The sequence below is a fragment of the Leucopleurus acutus genome (genome assembly GCF_964270905.1).
Source record: "Leucopleurus acutus genome assembly, chromosome: 9".
Classification (NCBI taxonomy): Eukaryota; Metazoa; Chordata; class Mammalia; order Artiodactyla; family Delphinidae; genus Leucopleurus; species Leucopleurus acutus.
The window spans coordinates 88,999,932-89,022,137 of NC_139144.1; the positions used below are offsets into that span (position 1 = coordinate 88,999,932).

Here is a 22,206-nt window from a genome sequence, read left to right on the forward strand (position 1 = left end):
ACATAATTTTTCTGGGGTCCCAAGATTTTTTCTTTTTTCGTTTTTTTGGCATCACCCATAATGTATTTGTCCACGGGATAAACAGAGACGCCTTCCCCTACAATTATATTTGCTTAAAGGAAAACACAGCTGCCTTTCTTGCATATTAAGACGCAACTGGAACTAGAGAGACCAAACAAAGATTTCAAAGGGAAGGGAAGTTTTTATAGCATAAAAGACACTCCACCAAACCGACGTGCATTGAAACTAAAAAACAGAGGCAAAGTGACGACTATTCTCCGTGGGGACAAAAGTCCTATTGAGCAAGAAGCTATAGGTGCCAGTTTCCAGAAGAGCCACCTGCTACTACTTGGGGCTACTGCAGATATTCAAGAGCCAGAATTTCCGAGTCCTTCCATCTACTGGGCTGTGTGGGAGAGAGTGCACACACGGGTGCCCTGAGGCAAAACCAATAGGTCATAACTTGATGCTGTCGCTGCGGGATGAGGGAACCATCAAGTCGACTACTTAACAATCCTCTCTTAGACAGGCAGCATCTCACTGCTAGCTACTGCTTAGAGGAAACCTTTGGAGAAACACACTAGCCCAGGAGAAAGCAAGTGAGGGACCCATTCCTTTGGGAAGGGGAAGGTACTGTACTGCTAAGAGGACCTGCCCATCCCAAGTACCGAATTAGCAAGAGAGGATAATGAACCTAATTAGAGTTAGTTATTATTTCCTATACTTACAATTGCATCTAGTAATACTGCTGCCAGCAGAGCTGTTTTATGTGATGTCTTCTTCACGTGGCAACCTTTTCATAAATCAAAGCAAAAGCCAATATCAGACAGATTCTTGTACAGCCTGCCTGACAATAAAGGTTAACGCTGAACCTTCGCTGTTATCAATCTTTATAAATGTGTCCATGATGTGGCAAGACCGCTCCGCACTACAGTTGGCTGCCGCTAATTCATACAAGGTAGTGACCCACTAGGTTAATGGGACTGGATAATCAGTACACTTTTAACTGAGCCAGAAAAAGAAATGGCTCTCTTATCCTTGCCTTGAAGTATATAGGAGTTTTCTCCTCTCTGCCTTGGTTCCACGGCTGCCTTGCTCAGAAAGTGCCTACAATCAAAGCAGGTAAGTCAGCTTTCCTAAGAAGGTAACTTGTTATGAAGTATTTCATTGGCTTTTGTGGTAGAGAGCTCCCTGACTTGAAGATGTCATGTTTCTGAATTCAAGCAGAAAATGTTAGTGAGACGTACTTCGGTTTTGGAAAATATATGAATCTGTCTACATTAACAGAAGTGAAAAACAGTCTTCAGAAACAGCAAAGGTCAAGGAGTTTTCACATATCAATAATCCTTCCTTAACAAAAATTCACATTATACAGAAATCTGAACTGAAGGAATTCCCAATTAATGATAAACCTTAACCTAATAAACAATACTCCACTATATTTTGAATTTTGCCGTCTTCTTAAGTTCCCCACTGATACTGTGAAGAGGAGAGCTCGCCTTCTCTAGGGCATGTATTGGAGATGAACTCTGGCAATTAGCTAACGTCCAACAAAAATCAGCCCTGTATGAAATTCTGTAAGTGAAGACCTTCAACAGCTAGATAAATCAAACCATCAAGCTAGGCACGGAGATGTCACATAGCCACAGTCCCATAATTTGCTGAGTGAATGCATTTCAGCCTGTATTTACTGAGTGCAGAATATGTGCAAGGTGCTGGGGGAGATCAATAAACAAAATAAAATACACTTCCTGCTCTCAGGAAGGTTTCATTTCAACTGGGAATGATATTCACACACTGTAACCTGATATACAACCTTGGTAATGGGCCCTTCCCAAGAGCCTGTAATTCTCACTTAGCTTTTTAGACAACAGTTTCCTCTACTGTAAATTCAAAGTCCCTTCTAGAGGAAAACATTCTGAGGATAGAAACTGAAAAGCAGGAAAAAGTTTTATAAGAGTTTAATTCAATCTAGTAAATAACAGTATTGATAGTAATTGAACACGCTTAGGAGTATTACTGCTACAAAGATGTCTATGCTGCAGCTCGTGCCTTCAGGGGCTCTTGTTTTAGAAGGGAGGTAGGTGTAAAGGCAACTAAGATGCAAACTAGGCTGTAATAAGGGTTCGAGTTACCTGAACACACAGAGGGAGCAACCGTATCCTTCTTTTGGGAGCCCGAAGTGGGAAGGGACATGTCAAGGAAGACTACAGAGACACTGACATGTGAGACGAGTGTTGGCAAGTGGATAGCTGATGGAGGAAATGAAGGTGTGCTGTGTTACAAAGCTGCAGAAGCACAGGTGGAAGGCACGCCTCGCCTTAACGGAGTGAACTCTGGGGTCCATGAAAGAGCAAAGATGAGGCTGAGGAGATGTCAAAGGTTATTTTCACAGTACGCTTCAATATTGTTAAGTTTGGGGTGCCTGTCCCAACGTCTAAATAATGATTTATTAGAAACTGTCAATTATTCAGCTTTGAAGCAGAAACTTATTCCATTTTTAATCATATGGATCAGATTGATGGATGAGTATCTTAAGATTGCAAGGCAAGCTGTTAAAACAAAAACTATTATCAGTAGCCACTACTTATCACTGCAAATCAGGATTATCACAACACTGCAACCAAGTAAATGAATGTGGGTGCTGAGACTGACAGAGGACTGCAGCCACCATTCTTAGCTCCTAATATTTAAATGTTGTATTCACGAAAATAAGTGTTATTGCTTTCTTGATAATAAGCAAAAGTTATAAGTACGCTTATTAACTACAGTGACATTAATAACATAGCATACTATCAGTGTTAGGATTCCACACAAGATTTCATTTGAAAACAGGTCCACTCACTGCTTTAAAAAAAAAAAAAACAAACAAAGTTGGAAACTCTTGGAGGGACTGGGAGACAGGGAGGGAGTTGTTCTTTCCAAGGCTTGTGTTTTCCCTTTTCACCCTCTACAGGGATCTACACTTTTTCAGAGAAACAAGGTTATATCTGTGATTAGGTTAGCTTTTAAAACCCAGAATGTAGTTTAAAAACACACACACACACACACACACACACAGAGGCAAGTGCACTCTTTTTCTTTGTGTTTCTTCTTTCTGACCCCAAACCTCCAGCCTTTCATTCTTCACTGCAAACACACAAGGGTTAAATAGGCTTTTGAGGAGTAAACTAGACACTTAACCAGAAGTGTCACTTTTATTTCTGGGAAAAATTAGGGTCCAAATGCCAAGCAAGTGACTTCAGAACCAACTTTATGGAGAATTTTGTTTATTTATCATCGACTGTCAACCTATAATTGCCTACAACCTCAAATTGATGGAAATATTCTAAAGGTATGACAAGTGATGAGATGAGGACGGTACCATACACTAACAATAGCTGCACTTCTCCTGGCACAGACTCCCATGTGCATTTCTAACTAAATTACGTATTTCCTAGCCTGTTAAAATATTATTATTTTGAGTACTGTTGTTAACCGTTGGTTAATGATTTGACAGAAAACATGTGTCTTTAAACACATTTTTTTAGAGGCGTGGTACAGTCTCAATTGAAATTTTACAGGTTTGGGGATTATCCCTTAGGGAAATATATATATATATATATATATATATATATATATATAGGATTATATGATGGGCATAAATTTTAAAACACACACAAAATTCACTCAACAGAAACTTGAACTATCGACGACTATAATCATTAGCTAACTACTGATTGCTTGGAGTGTGCCAAGAACAGGAATGGCCCTCCTTTAATATTCCTATGTAACAACTCTGTGATGATCACCTTTTACAGATGTAGAAAACTGAGGCGGGGGTGAGGAAGGAAAAGGAACTTGCTAGAGCCAGTCCACTGCACTACGTGAAGGATATCTATCAAAGTTATTTCCAGTAAAAATTCTGCTCATGTGGATATTTACTACTTCATTATAGCTCCACTGACTCTGTAGGATAGAAAAATTAAGAGAAGCTCTAATAAGTTAAAAAAGAAATCAGGAAGACCAAGAACCACAAACAAGAGAAAATGAGCACATTTTCCTGGTAGTTGCTATAGTAAAATCTGTAGCATAGTAAACATTCCATTTTTTCTTTTAACATCTTTATTGGAGTATAATTGCTTTACAATGTTGTTAGCTTCTGCTGTATAAAAAAGTGAATCAGGGCTTCCCTGGTGGCGCAGTGGTTGAGAGTCCGCCTGCCGATGCAGGGGACACGGGTTCGTGCCCCGATCCGGGAAGATCCCACATGCCGTGGAGTGGCTGGGCCCGTGAGCCATGGCCGCTGAGCCTGCGCGTCCGGAGCTTGTGCTCCGCAACGGGAGAGGCCACAACAGTGAGAGGCCCGCGTACCAAAAAATAAAAAAAAAAATAAAAAAAAAAAGTGAATCAGCTATACGTATACATATATCCCCATATCCCCTCCCTCTTGTGTTCCCCTCCCACCCTCCCTAACCCACCCCTCTAGGTGGTCACAAAGCACCGAGCTGATCTCCCTGTGCTATGCGGCTGTTTCCCACTAGCTATCTATTTCACACTTCGTAGTGCATATATGTCAATGTCACTCTCAACACTTTGTCCCAGCTTACCCTTCCCCCTCCCTGTGTCCTCAAGTCCATTCCCTACGTCTGTGTCTTTATTCCTGTCCTGCTCCTAGGTTCTTCAGAACTTCTTTTTTTTTAGATTCCATATATATGTGCTAGCATACGGTATTTGTCTTTCTCTTTCTGACTTACTTCACTCTGTATGACAGACTCTAGGTCCAACCACCTCACTACAAATAACTCAATTTCATTCCTTTTTATGGCTGAGTAATATTCCATTGTATATATGTGCCACATCTTCTTCATCCATTCATCTGTCAATGGACACTCAGGTTGCTTCCCCATCCTGGGTACTGTAAATAAGAGCTGCAATGAACACTGTGGTACATGACTCTTTTTGAATTATGGTTTTCTCAGGGTATATGCCCAGTAGTGGGACTGCTTGGGTCATATGGTAGTTCTATTTTTAGTTTTTCAAGGAACCTGCATACTGTTCTCCACAGTGGCTGTATCAGTTTACATTCCCACCAACAGTGCAAGAGGGTTCCCTTTTCTCCACACCCCCTCCAGCATTTATTGTTTCTAGATGTTTTGATGATGGCCATTCTGACTGGTGTGAGGTGTTATCTCATTGTAGTTTGATTTGCATTTCTCTAACGGGTTAGTGATGTTAAGCATTCTTTCATGTGTTTGTTGGCAATTCGTTTATCTTCTTTGGAGAAATGTCTATTTAGGTCTTCTGCCCATTTTTGGATTGGGTTGTTTGTTTTTTTGATATTGAGCTGCATGAGCTGCTTGTATATTTTGGAGATTAATCCTCTGTCAGTTGCTTCATTGGCAAGTATTTTCTCCCATTCTGAGGGTTGTCTTTTCACCTTGTTTATGGTTTCCTTTGCTTTGCAAAAGCTCTCAAGTTTCATTAGGTCCCATTTGTTTATTTTTGTTTTTATTTCCATTCCTCTAGGAGGTGGGTCCAAAAGGATCTTGCTGTGATTTCTGTCCTAGTGTTCTGCCTATCATTCCTTTTTTCCTAAACCTACTTCCTAGATACCGTATCATAAAAAAGAGGAATTTTATGGCATGAAGTACAAATAGATATAACATTAATAAGAATGGATCAGCTTCCTGAAGAACGTGGCCAAGAGCTTAGCACTCAAATCTTTTAAAGATTCAGCCTTAATGTACTCTCTGGAACAACGATCCTATTTTCTTTGCATCATCAAGTTCTGAGAGTATATTTTTCATTTGTCTTGTCATCAGTTAGAAAAAGTGAAGATGTGTATACATTTTGGTTTTCAATTCTCCTATTAAATCAGCTTCTCAGCGCTTTGGTTTCCAAATGCTCCAAAAGAGGTATGGATTGACATTTTTGCCAAAGGACAATTTTTTTGCTCTGTAGTGTTTTTTTTCCCTATATAAATTGATTTTATTATATTTATTATTTTGGGCTGTGTGGGTCTTTGTTGCTGCACACAGGCTTTCTCTAGTTGCAGCGAGCGGGGGCTACTCTTCGTTGGGGTGCTTCTCATTGTGGTCGCTTCTCTTGTTGCGAAGCATAGGCTCTGGAGCAGGCGGGCTTCAGCAGACGCAGTGCACGGGGTCAGTAGTTCTGGCTCGTGGGCTCTAGAGCGCAGGCTCAGTAGTTGTGGTGCACAGGCTTAGCTGCTCCACGGCATGTGGGATCTTCCCGGACCAGGGCTCGAACCCATGTCCCCGGCACTAGCAGGCGGATTCTTAACCACTGCACCACCAGGGAAGCCCCGCTCTGTAGTTCTTCCCAGAGTTAATGGAAAAAGTCCTGCCACTAATCTCAATTCACCTCTAGGGAATTATAGACTAGCAGGAAAAACTGCAAGGATTGTGCCAAAATGTAGTATTTTCAAATTGCACAAGTCAAAAGCTGAAAATTTTCACAAAGTGGGCTTTCCTTTTCTTTAAAAAAAAAAAAAAAGAGAGAGAGACACAGACAGACAGGCTCAGGAGGCCAGCTGTAGATTCACTATAATAAACCCTCTGAAGTTAAGTAACCTGGGCCATGCCAACTCTAAGCCCACTCGGTCTCTGCAGGTACCACCCCGTATAGGGTTCAATGTCCAGCACGTCACCCACATAACTTACCACACCTTATAACAACCCCATAAGGTCTTATATATACATTTCCTCCATCATCCAAAAGAAGCCCAAGAGGTTAGGTAGCCCAATGCCACATAGTCAGAAGGACTGGTCACAATTCAAACCCCATCCATGTCATAGAAACAGAAGTACCAGTTCCTGGGATTTCCCTGGCGGTCCAGTGGTTAGAACTCCGCACTTCCACTGCATGGGGCACGGGTTCGATCCCTGGTTGGGGAACTAAGATCTCGCAAGCTGCATGGCCAAAAAAAAAAAGTACCAGTTCCTAAGGGTTTATGTCCAAATTTGTCCTACTGCAGCCTTTTGGGGAAAAAAAAAAAAAAAAAAAAAAACGGCCAAAAAAAAAAAAATCTTTTGAAACACAATCTGAGTGCCTGTCAGTAGCGGATGGGCTCAATAAATCATGGTAGAACAATGCCATGGAACACTATGCAGGTACTGAGAAGAATGAATTAGATTTACACGTGTTGACCAAAGGAGATATACCCATAATAAATGTAAGTTAAAGAAATATATATGGTATAATCTCAATATATAAGGTAAAAATAATATAACATCTATGTTTATTAATGTTTCTATGGATAGAGATAAAGGAAGGATGACTATCAAACGACAACTTCACACACTTTATTTTTAAGGGGTTGACTGAGAAGGAAAGAGGAAAAAATTACATTTGCCATGCTAAGAAAGAAGTGGGGGTAGTATACTGATAATTTTAAGAGTCCAATAGCGTTTATTAATTTCATATGCTTTTCACTACACTAAGAATCCAGGAAGGATATCAAAAGGCAAAAGTTGATCACAAAACGAAATGGGAAGGAGAAAGAATTCTTAAAAGGTTCATTTAATAATACTAGAATCTTCAAGGGAACTAGCAATCTATGAGCTAATTTTATATATACTGGGTGCGTATAATCACAGTTACAGACATAAACCACATACAATTTGCCTATAAAACATTCTTTTCAAAAACATTCAGAGCTTGGTACCAAGGGAATTCTTAGGACACCACGGACAAAGAGATCGTGGCTAAGAGTATTTTTTTTAAGTTCATCATTATACCATTTCAATTAAAAGATGATCTCATGTTGTGGACTGCAGGGAGTGCTAAAATGTGGAACCAGTGTATTGGCTTTTGGTGACCCTCTATGTCCTAAAACTTCTTCTCTGCAAAGTTGCCCTAAGATTTCCCCAGAGAGCACCCCATGAACCAAACCTTTCCTGAACTCTTTCCTCTCCACTTTTTCAATCAAAACTACTTTTTCCTATGTCCCATTCTCTCAAAGCCCTGAACTTTGCTAAGAAACAATACGGTAAGCTAAAACTTGCTTATTTTTAATGCATATTAACATGCTTATATCATAATAGTAATTAACATGAAATAGCAAATCGTGATTATTATAACATACACATATGTATGCACCAAATATCATATCTGTATATTTGACAGACTCCTAGAAAAAACTACCAACTCAAAAGCTTAATTCTCATGGTGTGAATTATGGGTACCAGGGATAGGTGATTTAAAAAAATATTCCCAAGTAGGCAAAACTTTTGGTCGAATTCTCACATCCTATTAACTCTGCCTTTCAAAACATAGCATTTAAAGTCCTTCGGCGTCTGACCCTAATCTTCCTTTTTGGCTTCCTATTCCATCACACCTCCCCCCCCCGCATTCATTCTAACCGTTTCTAGCATATGATTCCCTCTTCATGGAAAGCCATTCTCCCTCTTCTTACCTTGAGAAAATCTCAAAGTGAGCAGGAGCCAGCCTGCACACTAGGCACCTCTTCTCGCAGTCTACATCCTGCTCGTCATCCCTACACTGTCTTGTCTGTGCCTTCGTATTAGCATTTACCACACTGTAGCCGCTGTTGTATCAATCTGTCTCCCCATGTGTACTGCAAGTGTCCGGAGGGCAAGCATCATTCCTTCTTCCTCTCTGTACTTCCAAGTTTATAAAAACCACCTGGAATGTATGAGATACTCGACAATCCTTCTTGAACAAATGTTTAAGTTATAATTCCTGTATCAGGTTTTGACACCTTTACAGTAGAGCTAGTAATTTCAACAAGTATCAGACCTCTGAGGGCAGGGACTTAAACTTATATTTCTGTATTTCCAGTGCCCATAGAGCACAGAGCATCAAAGACACCCCGATGGATGGCTGTGTTGTTGATACTGATGATGAGCTCTCACGTTACTACCCTTCAAAATACATGTATGTCATTGAGCTCTTCACTGGGGGAAGAAACCAAACAGACGAAAACAATGTATCAGAATCCACTCACTGAAAAGAACTCCCAGGACAGCGGAGTTGATGAAATTGGTCTCCTGGAAAAATCCGGTATCTCAAATTCAAAGACCTCAAAAATACCTCCAAACCAACACGCCACTAACCACAGCAAAAACACAAATGACAAAGTAGTGACAAAACATCTGATCCCTGCTTCTTGTCAACTAACCAGGATGTCTGAAAGATGCACCCTACACTCAGCGATGTTATTTTCTTTACATTAAGGTCTTTTGTATTGGAGAAACTGTATCAGGGAAAGAAAACTGGTTAATTGTGAATAGTACCAAATGAGCTGTAATGGAGGTGCTATGAATGTAAATCAGCGAAGCCTGATGCAGAACACAGCAGCATCTGGGCGTGCAGCTTGCAAAGTAATGAGACTGTGATGATAAGCTGGCACCCAGCTTTGATCACTTCATCTTGCTCAAGAGCTCTGCTGGGGAAACAGAGGTGAGAGGCACTGACCTCCCTCCCACCACTCCGCAGGAGCACAGAAAACCACAACGGATCGGACTGATCCCCTTCTCTCTTCTCCTCCTTGCAAACACACCCCTTTTTCAGAACTGACGGTTTCACAGCGGGGAGCCCAGCATAAAACAGGCCGAGAAAGATTCTACCGTATGAAGTGCCATGTCTGAACACGTCGACAGTAATTGGCAATTCATTTTTCATCCTAAAAGCAGAAACAGGCGTACGCTACCTTCAAACTCCCAATCATAAACCGCGCTGAATGTGCCTTGTACACAGACAGCTTTGCTGAGATCTACACCAGTGGCAGGCTGGTGGACTTCAGAGTCTCCACAGATGGGTCTGTCTCACAAATAAATAGGTATTTGTGTAATCTCAGAAGCACAAGAGAACAAAATGAAGAGAGAATGGCAGCACATTAAAAAAAAAAAATCCCACCACACAACAGCAGCCCTTAGTCTTTCTTGTGTTAATATTGTAATTGGCACATAGCTGACTTCTTTGTGCTTGTAAGGTCCCTACAAGTGTGTTTAACATACTGAAAAAGGAGCTTTTTAGTTCTTGAAAAGGAGTATAAAGCCAGATGTATCCCTGCACAGTATTTCTTGCCAGCCTCATCCAGAAAAGGGAGCTGAAGTGACTTGTGTGAAGGGAGCCAAGAGTGAGAACTCCCTTTAATGAGCACATCTATCAGTTTTCAAGGGACGCAGATGATTACCAGCATTTAGACATACACACTCACAAAAGGAACATGGCAATTTAACTGCTGGCTGGTGCATGAGAAAGCACGTAAGACAGCTGAAGGCAGCCATGTGAGCAAGTTGGGGATGCTTGGCGACACTTTTACATGGGAACATGTGTGCTTTCATTTCAACATGTAGGGAAGGGCCAAGATGCAAGCTTTCACAAGTTTTCAAGCATTTTGCCAGGACTCGGTACATAGTATGAACAAATTGCTGCCTAAGATTATAATATTAAAAAGTACCAGTGTTACTCTATAAATGTTTCACGTACAGATACTGCCTATAAAACCCCTTTATCAAAATTTACTTTCAAAACTTAACCAGGCCTGGGACTTCCCTGGGCGAAGTGGTTAAGAATCCGCCTGCCAATGCAGGGGACACGGGTTCGATCTCTGGTCTGGGAAGATCCCACATACCGCGGAGCAACAAAGCCTGTGCGCCACAACTACTGAACCTGCGCTCTAGAGCCCGCGAGCCCCTGCACCACATCAAACAGTTGCCCCCGCTTGCCGCAACTAGAGGGAGCCCGTGAGCAGCGACAAAGACCCAACGCAGCCAAAGATAAATAAATAAAAATAAATCTATAAAAAACAATTATAAAAAAAAAAAACTTAACCAGGCCTATCTACAAGACTCTAGGCCAACAAGGAGACGAGTATAATAGGCAAACATAATTTAATGGGGAGCGGGGGAGACTTATTCTTAAGAAAATAAATAAAATAAAGCGAGGTTTACTCCTGTATCTGTGGAGATCAAGCATACTGAATGAACAGCCCTGACTCTGAGATGAAGTTTTCAAATTCTAATAAGAAAATATGATTATGGATAGGATTAGAAATCACAGGTTTCTTAAGACTATGATTAAATTGAAGAAACTTATTTTACCTTATTTACCTTATTTTACCAATATTTCGGACATTTTTTTTCCTAATTAAAATTAGGAAATTAGGGTATTTTAAGATTAACATTTTAAAAATGTACTGATCTTAGGTGTTCACACTGTAGTAAAATTGTATATATACCTGGCTAACTATTACCCAGAAAAACAAATATTCTCAATACCTCAGAAAGTTCACATGTATCCATTTTCAATTAAGTCCCCCTCTATCCCCATCAACTACTTTCTGATTTCTATCAACATAGACTAATTTTTCCTGTTTTTGAACTCCACAGAAATGGAATCACACAATGGGTACTGTTTTGTGTCTGGCTTCTTTTTGCTTAACATAATGTTTCTGAGATTCAGCCATGTTGTTGCATGAATAGTTTATTTTTTTAAAACTGCTAAACTCATCGATGACCATATGGGTAGTTTCTTTTTGACTACTATGAATAATAAACCTGATATGAACATGTGTACAAATCTTTCTGTGGATGTATATTTTCTTTGCTCTTGGGTAAATACCCAGATCTGGAATTCCTGGGTCATAGAATAAATGTATGCTTAAATTTATAAGACACCACCAAACTTCTTCCAAAGTGACTTTGCTCTTTTATACCCCCCAACAGCAAAGCAGGAGAATTCTGGTTTCTTCACATCCTTGCAAACAATTAGTATTGTCAGTCTTTTTGATTTTCATCATTCCAGTGGTTTTAATTTGCAATTCCCTGATAGCTAATGATGTTATTAGCACTTTTCATGTGCTAAGTGGCCATTCTTATATCTTCCTTTGAAGTGTCTGTTCAAGTCTTTTGCCCATTTTTTTTAAACATCTTTATTGGAGTATAATTGCTTTACAGTGTTGTGTTAGTTTCTGCTGTATAACAAAGTGAATCAGCTATATGCATACGTATATCCCCATATCCCCTCCCTCTTGCATCTCCCTCCCACCCACCCTATCCCACCCCTCTAGGCAGCCTCAAGCTGATCTCCCTGTGCCATGCAGCTGCTTCCCACTAGCTGCCCATTTTTTAAATTTTCTAAATGGTGTCTTAAGATGAGAGAACGTTTTAATCATGATAAGGTCCAAATTTATCAATTTTTGTATTTTGTTTGCTTACATCTTAAGAAAAATAAAAAGAGCCAGAAATAGGAATCCTTGATAGACTGACACCATGAGAGATGATGTGGAAATTATACATTCAAATGAGCAATGGGAAGACACATTCAAGTACGATTATCCTGAAAGTTTTGGTTTCAATTTTAGTACCATGGTTTTACCCCAGAAATAGTGGCAACCCTAAGTTAATTATCTGGTTGAGAGCAGGGAGGGTTGATAACATTTGGAATAGGCTTCCCAAACCACAGAGTGATGAAACAAGTAGGTATCACCATATGGCGGAGCCTATACAACTTCCCAGAGACTATCCTGAGAGCTATCACTTTTATGCATAGATACCTTCTTTGATATAATTTTTACCATACTTAAGGCTCTAGATGGTTAAACTCTGCAAATCTGACACAAGGAAAGAATTAAAAATCTACATCCTACAAGTCTTCCTGGACATTTTAAGAAGTGGCAGGTCAGTCAGATGGTAATTAACTCTAATTGGCCCCCCTACAAGCTTCGATGCTTTCTATCTGTAGCTGAGTGGCACTCAAAAAGCAAAATAACTTTTTCTCATCTATGAAAACATCAAAGGAAAATTTTTAAAAATTATTTCCAACTGGATCCTTTAAAAAGTAAATGAACTCTTGCTGGAATCAGCAAGAGGAAAAAACTTAGTAATCTCAGTTAGAAGTATCTTTGGGGAACTATGAGCTGTGTAGATAATTACTCAAATAAGCAAGGATCAATAAATTCTAAAATACCATGCACCCTAGAACTCAAAATGTTCTTGTTTTAAATATTATGATACAAAGAAAGAAACAAGCTATCATTTTGGCAGAAACTTCATTTATCTAACTAATAGTGTGCAATTAATATTTCATATAACCATGTAGGGTAATGCTGGATTCTTAATGGATCGTATTGATTAAGGAAGAAAGTTCAATGCTAATGTTCCTGTAGGGGAAAACAGAACGATTTGTTATCCCACGCAGAACAAATCATGAATTCAGGAGTTTATGGCCACTAACCTAAGGGCTGCAACAAGACTGATTTTGATAATTTACATGAAACACATAAATAGATTATATTAAAGGAAAGAATATGCCCAGAGCAACCCAAACAAACGCCAGCTGCCACCGCTGAGACAGGGAAGAGAATTCCAGGTCATGGATTTAAGGTAGGATGTGGCCAATCTGGCCTCAGTGGCTAGGTTCCTTCACATACTGTGTTGAAGTGATAAGGAAGTTTCCACTGTGACCCTCTTGACCTTGAGACCAACTGCACATGTTCATGCAACAGCAGCAGTTTGTGTTCTATTTTGTGGAACAGATAATACTGTCGTATGGCTTACATCCCTGTCCTGCCCTCTTAGTCCTATATTCCAATCAACTTTGCCATCCTGCCCTGCCCCCTTCTACAGACACCTCTGGACTGAGTGGAATGCTGCGAGCAACAGTCGACAGTCAACAGTCCATGCTGTTTTACAAGGTGGCTGCCCCAGTCTGCATTCCCACCAGCAGAGAGAGAGAATGTGTGTGAGTGGTGGGGGGGGGGGGGGGGGGAGTGTCCCTTTCTCCTCCGTACTCTCCAGAATTTGTTACTTGTGGACTTTTTGATGATGTCCATTCTGGCCGGCTTGGGCTGCTTTGATCTGCATTTCTCTTGATGGTTGGCAATGCTGAGCATCTTTTCACGTGCCTGTTGGCTGTCTTCTTCGGAGAGGGGTCTGTTTGGGTCTTCTGCCCATTTTTTGATTGGGTTGTTTTCTTGTTGTTGGGCTGTATGAGCTGTTTGTGTGTTTTAGAGATGGAGCCCTTGTTGGTCGCATCATTTTTGAGTGTTTTCTCCCAGTCCGAGGGTTGTCTTTTCATTTTGTTTGTGGTTTCCTTGGCTGTACAGGGGCTTGTGAGTTTGACTGGGTTCCATTTGTTTGTTTTTGCTTTTGTTTCTATTGCTTTGGGAGACTGACCTAGGAAAGTGTTGCTACGATTTATGTCGTAGGCTGTTCTGCCTGTGTTCTCTTCTAGGAGTGTTATGGTGTCATGTCTTAACATAATATAAACAACAAACAACCCTACACTTCTAAATAGGCAATTATAACCAAGTGTATGCGGAAATGATACAGGTGGAAACCTAACTCGCAAGTGGTGTTAATGTTTCCTGGCATTTACTTCTGTTACCTTAGAGAATAAGTATGTAGACTAAGGCTAGAGCTCCAACTTAAAGAAATAAGAAGAAACTAACTAACTAGACAGATCTGATTAGGAGGGCTCTAATTTTAAGGGGGGGGGAAGGCACTGATCGCCTAAGGTTTCCTTACAAATCTCACCAATTCTACATTCCCATGGTAAGAAATACTGTCAAACAGTGGTGTGTTCCAAAGCAGGTCTCACTTGCCTCGGAACTAATTTGTTGCTTTGGGGGGTGTGGGGGAAGAGAATGACACACACAGCTTCTTAGTTTGAGAGGCGGCAGGCTGCTCTCCACATATCCCCTGATGAAGTACAAAAGGGGCTGCCATACCACACACAACATAACTAAAAGGTCAGCTGGTGTCTTACAACTAAATAAAACTACTTAGGTCCATTTTTTAGATGAAGATCAATGACAACTTTTTTTTTTCTTTTTCAACTTTTAAACCTTCTGAGCTTGAATGCCCTAAAGAGAATGGCAGTTAAAATTTACATTTTACAGATGGAAGAGACAAGTCAAAGGTGGAATAAATAACCTGCCTGAGGAACTGGGTGTTCTAAATAACTGAGACTTTGTTTCAGCCAAATGGGTATTTGCTATTGGACAAACTCTAGTGGGTACATGAAATACTGTGGAAGTTGACATAGGTGAGTTGATGTTTAAAAAAAAAAAACAACAAACAACCCTATACTGCTAACTAGGCAATTATAACCAAGTGTATGCAGAAGGAGCACAGGTATATTTACTTTTTCTAGAATTTAGCCTCTTCAATTGCTAAGCCTCTTACTGAATAATCAAGATGTTGCTTGGCTCTAAGAACCGTAGGGAATAAAATGTCACCACTACAGCTACTATATTTCCTGCTCACAGCCCTTCAAATTAAAAAAAGGGGGAAAAAGGCCCAATACAAATGCAGAATTTAATTAGTTAGTAAAAGCCCCAATCCTTGCTCGAAGCCCTGTTTTTCCTGTAATATCGCATTCTTTTCTTCTTATGTAAACTTTTCATTAGGGAGAAGACATCTTTATAATACAATAACTCGAGTTATACTGTAACTGCTGGTAACATAACTCCTGCATCAGAAAAGCCAGCATGTTCAAGTAATGTTGTTTTAATACAATTTGTGTTCAGCAGAAACCAAGTCAACTTGGTCACTGAGAATTTGATCAATGTGAATTAGTGTCTTACTGAGATAAACCATTTGATCATTTAGAAACTGATCAACGAGAATCAGAGATAAAACATTTATCATGTACATTTGGTATATCAGAGCCATTCACGCAGCACTAAAGTAGGTTATAAGCAGACATCGATAAGTGTTAGAGACAATGTGCAGGGAAACTGTCAGCTGCAGATACAAATAAATATCTGAAAGTATATAATTTTAATCCTTTTGATAGGGCAAGTTACTCAATGAGGCAGCTGGAGTCACTGAAAAATTATAGGAGCTCAGCTTTGGAAAACCTGGAAAGAAGCACAGCAATGCTGAAACACTGCAAACTTTGGAAATAAGTTTTAATTAAAAGTTTAAGCAGAATGGTAAGTAACATAAATTTACTTGGCTAAACTTCTATAAGAGTTGTAAGACTATTAATCAGAGTAAACTTTGTACCTGCAGGACAATTAGTTCTATTAATCTAATATTTCCAAATTGAAGTCACATTGACATTCAAGCGCACTGGCTTATGCATCTAACAGAATTATAAATTTGCCAGCCAAAACCTTATTTAATTATTTTACAGCCAATTAAGCAGGATCTTTAAACACTGTTGCTTAAAACTGTCCATAATCCACATGTGTAATTACAGAGAACATGAGAAACACCTGCTGATACCACTGGCGTGTCATCCTGAGCTTCACTAACTCATTCGTAGTGTAGCTATTAAAATCACACACCCTAAAGAGAAACTAAACAGCACTGCCAGTCAAAGTGAAACCCTAATAAAACCAAGAACATTTTAAAGAGAAAGAATTTTACACTGAAGCAAACCTTTGCCTATATAGTGATATTTAAAAAAGCCATTTTATCTGTAAGAGTTTTGCATAGCATTCCACAGATACTCTACAATCACCTAAACTCCTTCCACAGGGTAACTAATCTTTTAATACATTGCAAGGATAACCCAGGCTTCTTCCGTGAGCCTAAATTTATAAGTCAGGTTTCAACAACTTCGTTCAAGGATAAAAGTGAGGGGCTTCCCTGGTGGCGCAGTGGTTGAGAGTCTGTCTGCTGATGCAGGGGACACGGGTTCGTGCCCCGGTCCGGGAAGATCCCACATGCCGCGGAGCGGCTGGGCCCGTGAGCCATGGCCATTGAGCCTGCGCGTCCGGAGCCTGTGCTCCGCAGAGGGAGAGGCCACAACGGTGAGAGGCCCACGTACCGCAAAAAAAAAAAAAAAAAAAAAAAAGTGAAAACCCCTCCTAACATCTGCCACACAAAGGAGCATTACCAGTATTCACATCCAATTGCACAGAACCATTCTCCTTTACGAGTGCTTTATCTTTCAAAGATACTGAAGCCAAGTTGAAAAGTTATACCTCTAATAAAATCAGTCCAAAATATTTTTGAGAGATCTATGTCACTTCCCATATATATTTTTAGGGAAGGTAGAACTGGCCACTTAATTATCTAAAGGAAAACATGGGAGTAAAAGATCAATCGTCTTTGAAATGCTTTTGTTTGATATTACATTGTCTTCACAAGGTTTACACTGCCTTTTGCTTTACATTTGCTTGATGTTTGTTTTTATATTTTGAAAACAATTTGTGTGTACATAACACTATGGTAACATTTCCTTTTTGTGGGTGTGGTATATTGACCCCAATCCACTGAGGCAATTGGATTCTGATGCTGACTAACAAACAGAGCCCCTGTGGCACTCTGTCCATACACCCCTTATTCTGTCTGTACATCCTGACAGCTCTGACACACATCCGTTTTGGGGCCGTCCTGTCATGAGAGCTTTATATGCTGTCTCCTGGCTGGACAAGGGTAAGAACTCTCCCTAATGTTCTTTGGGGAAGTTTTAACATCATCTAGATTTCGTTTGGAACCAGATACAGAAATCTCCCCTATGGTGCATAGTTTCATAACATGAGTTGGACATGATAATAAAATAATATCATAATAATAATACATAATTAAAAAAATCTAGTATTTATTGAGCATTTACTTTGTGCTAGACCTGTGCTAAGCACTATCAATGTAACATTTAATATAACATTTCGCTTAATTACCTACAAGTTAGAATATAAGGATTAATACTGAACATAATTTTCAGTAGCTGAGTTATAACATGGTACTACCGCCATGTAACTAACTCAGAACTAACACCATAACTTGCTCTATTTAACAGCTAATAACAAAGGGTGATAAAGGTGATATGAAGTGCTTATAATGACTGTTTCAGTTGAGCTGGGAAAAGAAAAGGTATATCTCTTGAATAAAAGCTAGATGTAAAAAATACATGTATCACTGGGCTTACTCAGTGATTTGGGTTTTATAGCCAAAATTTTAAAGCTATTTTGGGGAAAAAGTTCTTGCAGGAAAATAAACAGCACACATTCTTGATCCCAAATTACTTAATTTCCATTTAAAAAAGAAATAGTAAGTTTTAATAATTTGATATTTATTAGGGATACAATTATCTCATCACAGTAGAACCAACTGTGGATTTTTAAAAAGCTTTGGTTTATTAAATCTGTCTTATTCTTGCCCTCCTCTGACGAGCTCTAAGCTCCACGCTGATAAGACCCCACCTATCTCCTTCACGGCTGTATATTCAGAATGCAGGGGAGGGCATGTTGCATAGAAGTACTATGAATGAATGATGTGTTGATAAAATAGGGGGAAAAATTCCAATAAATCTAAAGTGTTTTACTGGTTTACCACCAAACTATAAAGTGAGGGACTGAAGTGTGAGTTAATATTTGAGCTTCCCTAAAATAATTCCATTAGCTATCCTGCAGGATGCCCCAATGTAACTGTTGTTCATCACATGTGGCCTCAAATGCTCGGAGCATTCTTTATTCTTTCTCTTTACAGTGATTTTATGTGACCACCCTATCAGGTGCATAATAGTGCCCTTGAAATTGCAATTTAAAAAGCTTCCATCTCCTGTAACCAAGATGTATCCAAATGAATCCTTCCATCACATAAAATTAACTAAATCCTCCTCAAAGTCCTTCAGAGTTTGCTGTCCAAGAGGAACTGCTGAGTTCAGCTCTGTCAGGCAATGGAAAGAATACAGTACTCTGCCTTGCAAAAGACTGAAGATGTCATGATTACATGAGGTGCTCAAGTTTCTAAGGAGAAACAAAATTCCGTAGAGGAATCTCTGTGTCTTCAAAGATGGTAAACATCTCTTACATCCAAAGCACTATCACTTCCTTGGTGTGACACTAATGAACTCAATGCAAATCAAAATACGATATTCTAGGAAGCTCAGGCTAGCAGGTAGTAGTTGAAAAAAAATGATATAATGAAAGTCACTTTCTGAAAAACCTAGCTTTGAAATTCCTGGGTTTTTGTTTGCACTGGAGTTAGCCAAACTGCAAAGTCTGAGGGCAGAGTCCCCAAGACTGTCCTCACTTCTAGTATCATCTGCAAGTTCAAGGGGTTCCCAAACCACCCTAAGCTTTGATAATTCAATAAAAGGACTCACAGAACTCACTAAAGCTATTAAACTCAGAGTGATGGCTTATCATGGGAAATGATACCGAGAATCAGCCAAAAGGAAAAGAAACCAAAGTCTGAGGGGTTTCCAGATGCAATGTTCCCACTGTCCTCAGGATGCATTTCCCTCCTGGTATCGCTGTGTAACAAATGCAGAGTAGCAGCAACTAGAGACGCTCACCCAGACTTTAGTGTCCTGAGCTTCACTGGAGCCTCATCACACATTCTTGCCTGCCTGACTGCCCCTGTGGCTGAATTCAGTCTCTGGCACCGGGCTGATACCACATGTCATAAGGGGCCCATCATAAATAATAAGACATTTCTTTCACTTGGGAAATTCCAAGGGTTTAGAGGTTTGTCCCAGGAGCTAGGTACAAGGGCCAGAGCTCACTTTGGGAAAGGCCAAACTGTTTACCACACCAGATTGGAGAAGGACCTAATAAAGAATAATACCGTCTAAAGATAAAAGAGAATGATGCTGCTGAGGCTCTGCTTAAAACTAAGTCCCAACTACAGGTCCATGCTGTCCTGGAGAAGGCAAGTCATGATGACTTTTACTTTCGTGCTACATGCAGCCTCCCATTCTGCAGTAGGCTAGCCCAGGCTGAATGACATGGCAGCTGGGCATGGCTTCAGAAGAGAAGCCAATTCTTTTCATCTAAAATCAGACTTCTCTCTCTATGAAATTCAGCTTCCACCAATTTTCCAATAAACTAAGCTTATATTTCTGTTTCTCCTTTATCCCTTCTATCCAAGTGTTATGGGCTGAACTGTGTCTCCCCCAAAATTCTTATGTTGAAGTCCTAATGCCTGGTACTTCAGAAAACAAATTTGGACAGAGGATTTTTAAAGAGGTAAGTAAGTTAAAATGAAGTCATCAGGATGGGCCCTAATCCAATGTGATTTATAAGAGAAGGAGATTAGGACACAGATGCAGAGAGGAAGGCCATGTAAAGACAGCCATCTGCAAGCAAAGGAGAAAGGCCCCCGGAGAAACCAACCCTGCTTCCACCTTGATCCTGAACTTCCAGCCTCCAGAACTGTGAGAAAACAAACTTCTGTTGTTTAAGCCAGTCAGTCTGTGGCAGCCCTAGCAAACCAGTACACCAATTCATCACTAATTCATGTCTAATCTCTCAGTGACTTTTGCATCCATCCCCTCCTTTTCTCTTTCACTTATAGAGATATCTCATCTGGTATCTCTGGCTTTTTTTCCCCCCCGCACACCTCCAATCAAACCTCACATCAACTATCAGACTAATTCCTAAAGGGCAACAGAAATTGGGGTACTCACCTGGTTAAACACCTTCCAATGCCTTCTGGCTAAATGAAGACCAACTTCTTAGCCCAGCAGCTAATGAATGACCCTACCAACCTTTCCAGCTGTATCTCGCACCAGTCTCTGTGAATCAAACCACTGCTCTTAACTAGTTTGTCACCCAACTACTGAAGATGTTTTCGTTTTGAATACCTTTCCTTCCTGATTATTCAATACTCCTCTTCAAGCCTCAACTAAAATACCACCTTCTTTATAATGACTTCATAGATCATTCTAGTTAGAATTGATCTCCTTTAACTTAAATTTTAGTTATTTGTATAGTTATCATCTTACAAGGAAGAAAGACCCAGGGTGCCAAGTCAAAGGTTCTCACGGTACAGAGACCAAAGGTTTAAAAAACATTGCTTTAACATTAATGGGAAGGATAAAAACCTAACTTTGAGAATACATATGTAGAGTGCCTTTTAAAATCAAGTCTATCCAATACCATATCTAAATTCTAAAGATAGCATATTAACCTTTAAGAGTGAGATTTATGGCTCATTTTTAGAAGGCCTTTCCCAACTGCCCCTAAAGAGATAATTCACTAAGGAAGACTAAAGGTTTTTGTCTATTTAAAGATACCTCAAACCATCTTTTTAAAAAGTCTTTTTTTAAATCAACATTAAAATAACACCAATATCCATTACCACACAAACTGCACTATAGCAGAAAGTAACAACATTCTGCCTTAGGGTTTAATCATTTTATCAAATGTTTATAAACATGCCAAGGAAGGAGGTCAGAGCCCAATGCACTCTTTCAACTAAACCTGTCACAGCACCTTTCTATGCTTCACTAATTTGCACAAGTGCGACTAACAGAGGTTACATAACAGAACTATTTATACACTCAGGAAAATTCTGAATGATGTTTTCTGACCTAATGTGAGCACTGGAAGCAAAGGGAAAGTACAGGGCTATGGGTCGCAGACACTTTGATCCATCAATTACAGAACATTCATTTAAACATTCCAAGGATTAACACAGGTAGCAATTTAACATCACCCTCATAATCAAGGGCAAGGTAAAGTCTGTGATTTAAATGCTGTCAAGGTACATGTGAAGAAATGAAAAAAGCTTAAATGGGAGAAAGGCAGATACCCGTTGGACATGCCCACCATTTTATGATACACAAGTGAATGATTTCTGTGTTTCTATTAATAGAGACAGAAATTTAACATCACCTTTATAATCAATGGTATCCTATCTTATATAATATTCCAAATGAAAATTCTATCACCATTGCTTTCAATTTCCCCTGAGTTCATAAAATTGAGTTGCAACACAGTCACCAAATGCCCATTCCTTGCATTTGAATTCCGCTAGAGCAACATGGATCCAAACACATTTCCAAGTATTCCAGAGGGCTAACATATCAAAGAGCAATAAAGGTGTATTTTCATCTTGTCAAGAAGGGTAAATAATGATAATACTATTAAAAACTTACTTGAACTTTGCTTCCACCTCCTCAGCAGCTTTCTGGTATTGCTCAGTGGTGACTTTGTAGAACTCTGAGCTCTGCGGATAAAGATCGATAGCAGAGTTTTCAGTATCCAAGAGGACAAAATGTGTGCAAGACCTATGATTTCAAAAAAATACATAAAATCTTGTGTCGGCCACTCAAGCAGTAGGAGAAAGATTTCTTGCATGGTAGCATGAATACTTACAAAAATACATGTAAAGCTACCCATTTAATAACAGTATAGTTGTCGGTATACAGGCTGTAATTAAAGAGTAAATGTTCACATTTGTAATTCATCATTATTTGATCCTTCTGAGAAAATTCCTAACACATTTTTGAAAGATTATTTTGATCTCCCTTATTTGGAATCCCCCACTGCAA

The 22,206-nt window shown here is 39.6% G+C and overlaps 1 protein-coding gene across 1 annotated transcript in view; it reads right to left on the reverse strand.

The window, feature by feature from the left end:
* CHCHD3 (coiled-coil-helix-coiled-coil-helix domain containing 3) overlaps positions 1–22,206 on the reverse strand; it is a 288,171-nt gene that overhangs the window by 38,070 nt on the left and 227,895 nt on the right. The window contains exon 6 of the mRNA XM_082846400.1: positions 21,811–21,881. Within this exon, the coding sequence (XP_082702526.1) occupies positions 21,811–21,881 (71 nt within the window). The remainder of the gene's footprint in view (positions 1–21,810; positions 21,882–22,206) is intronic.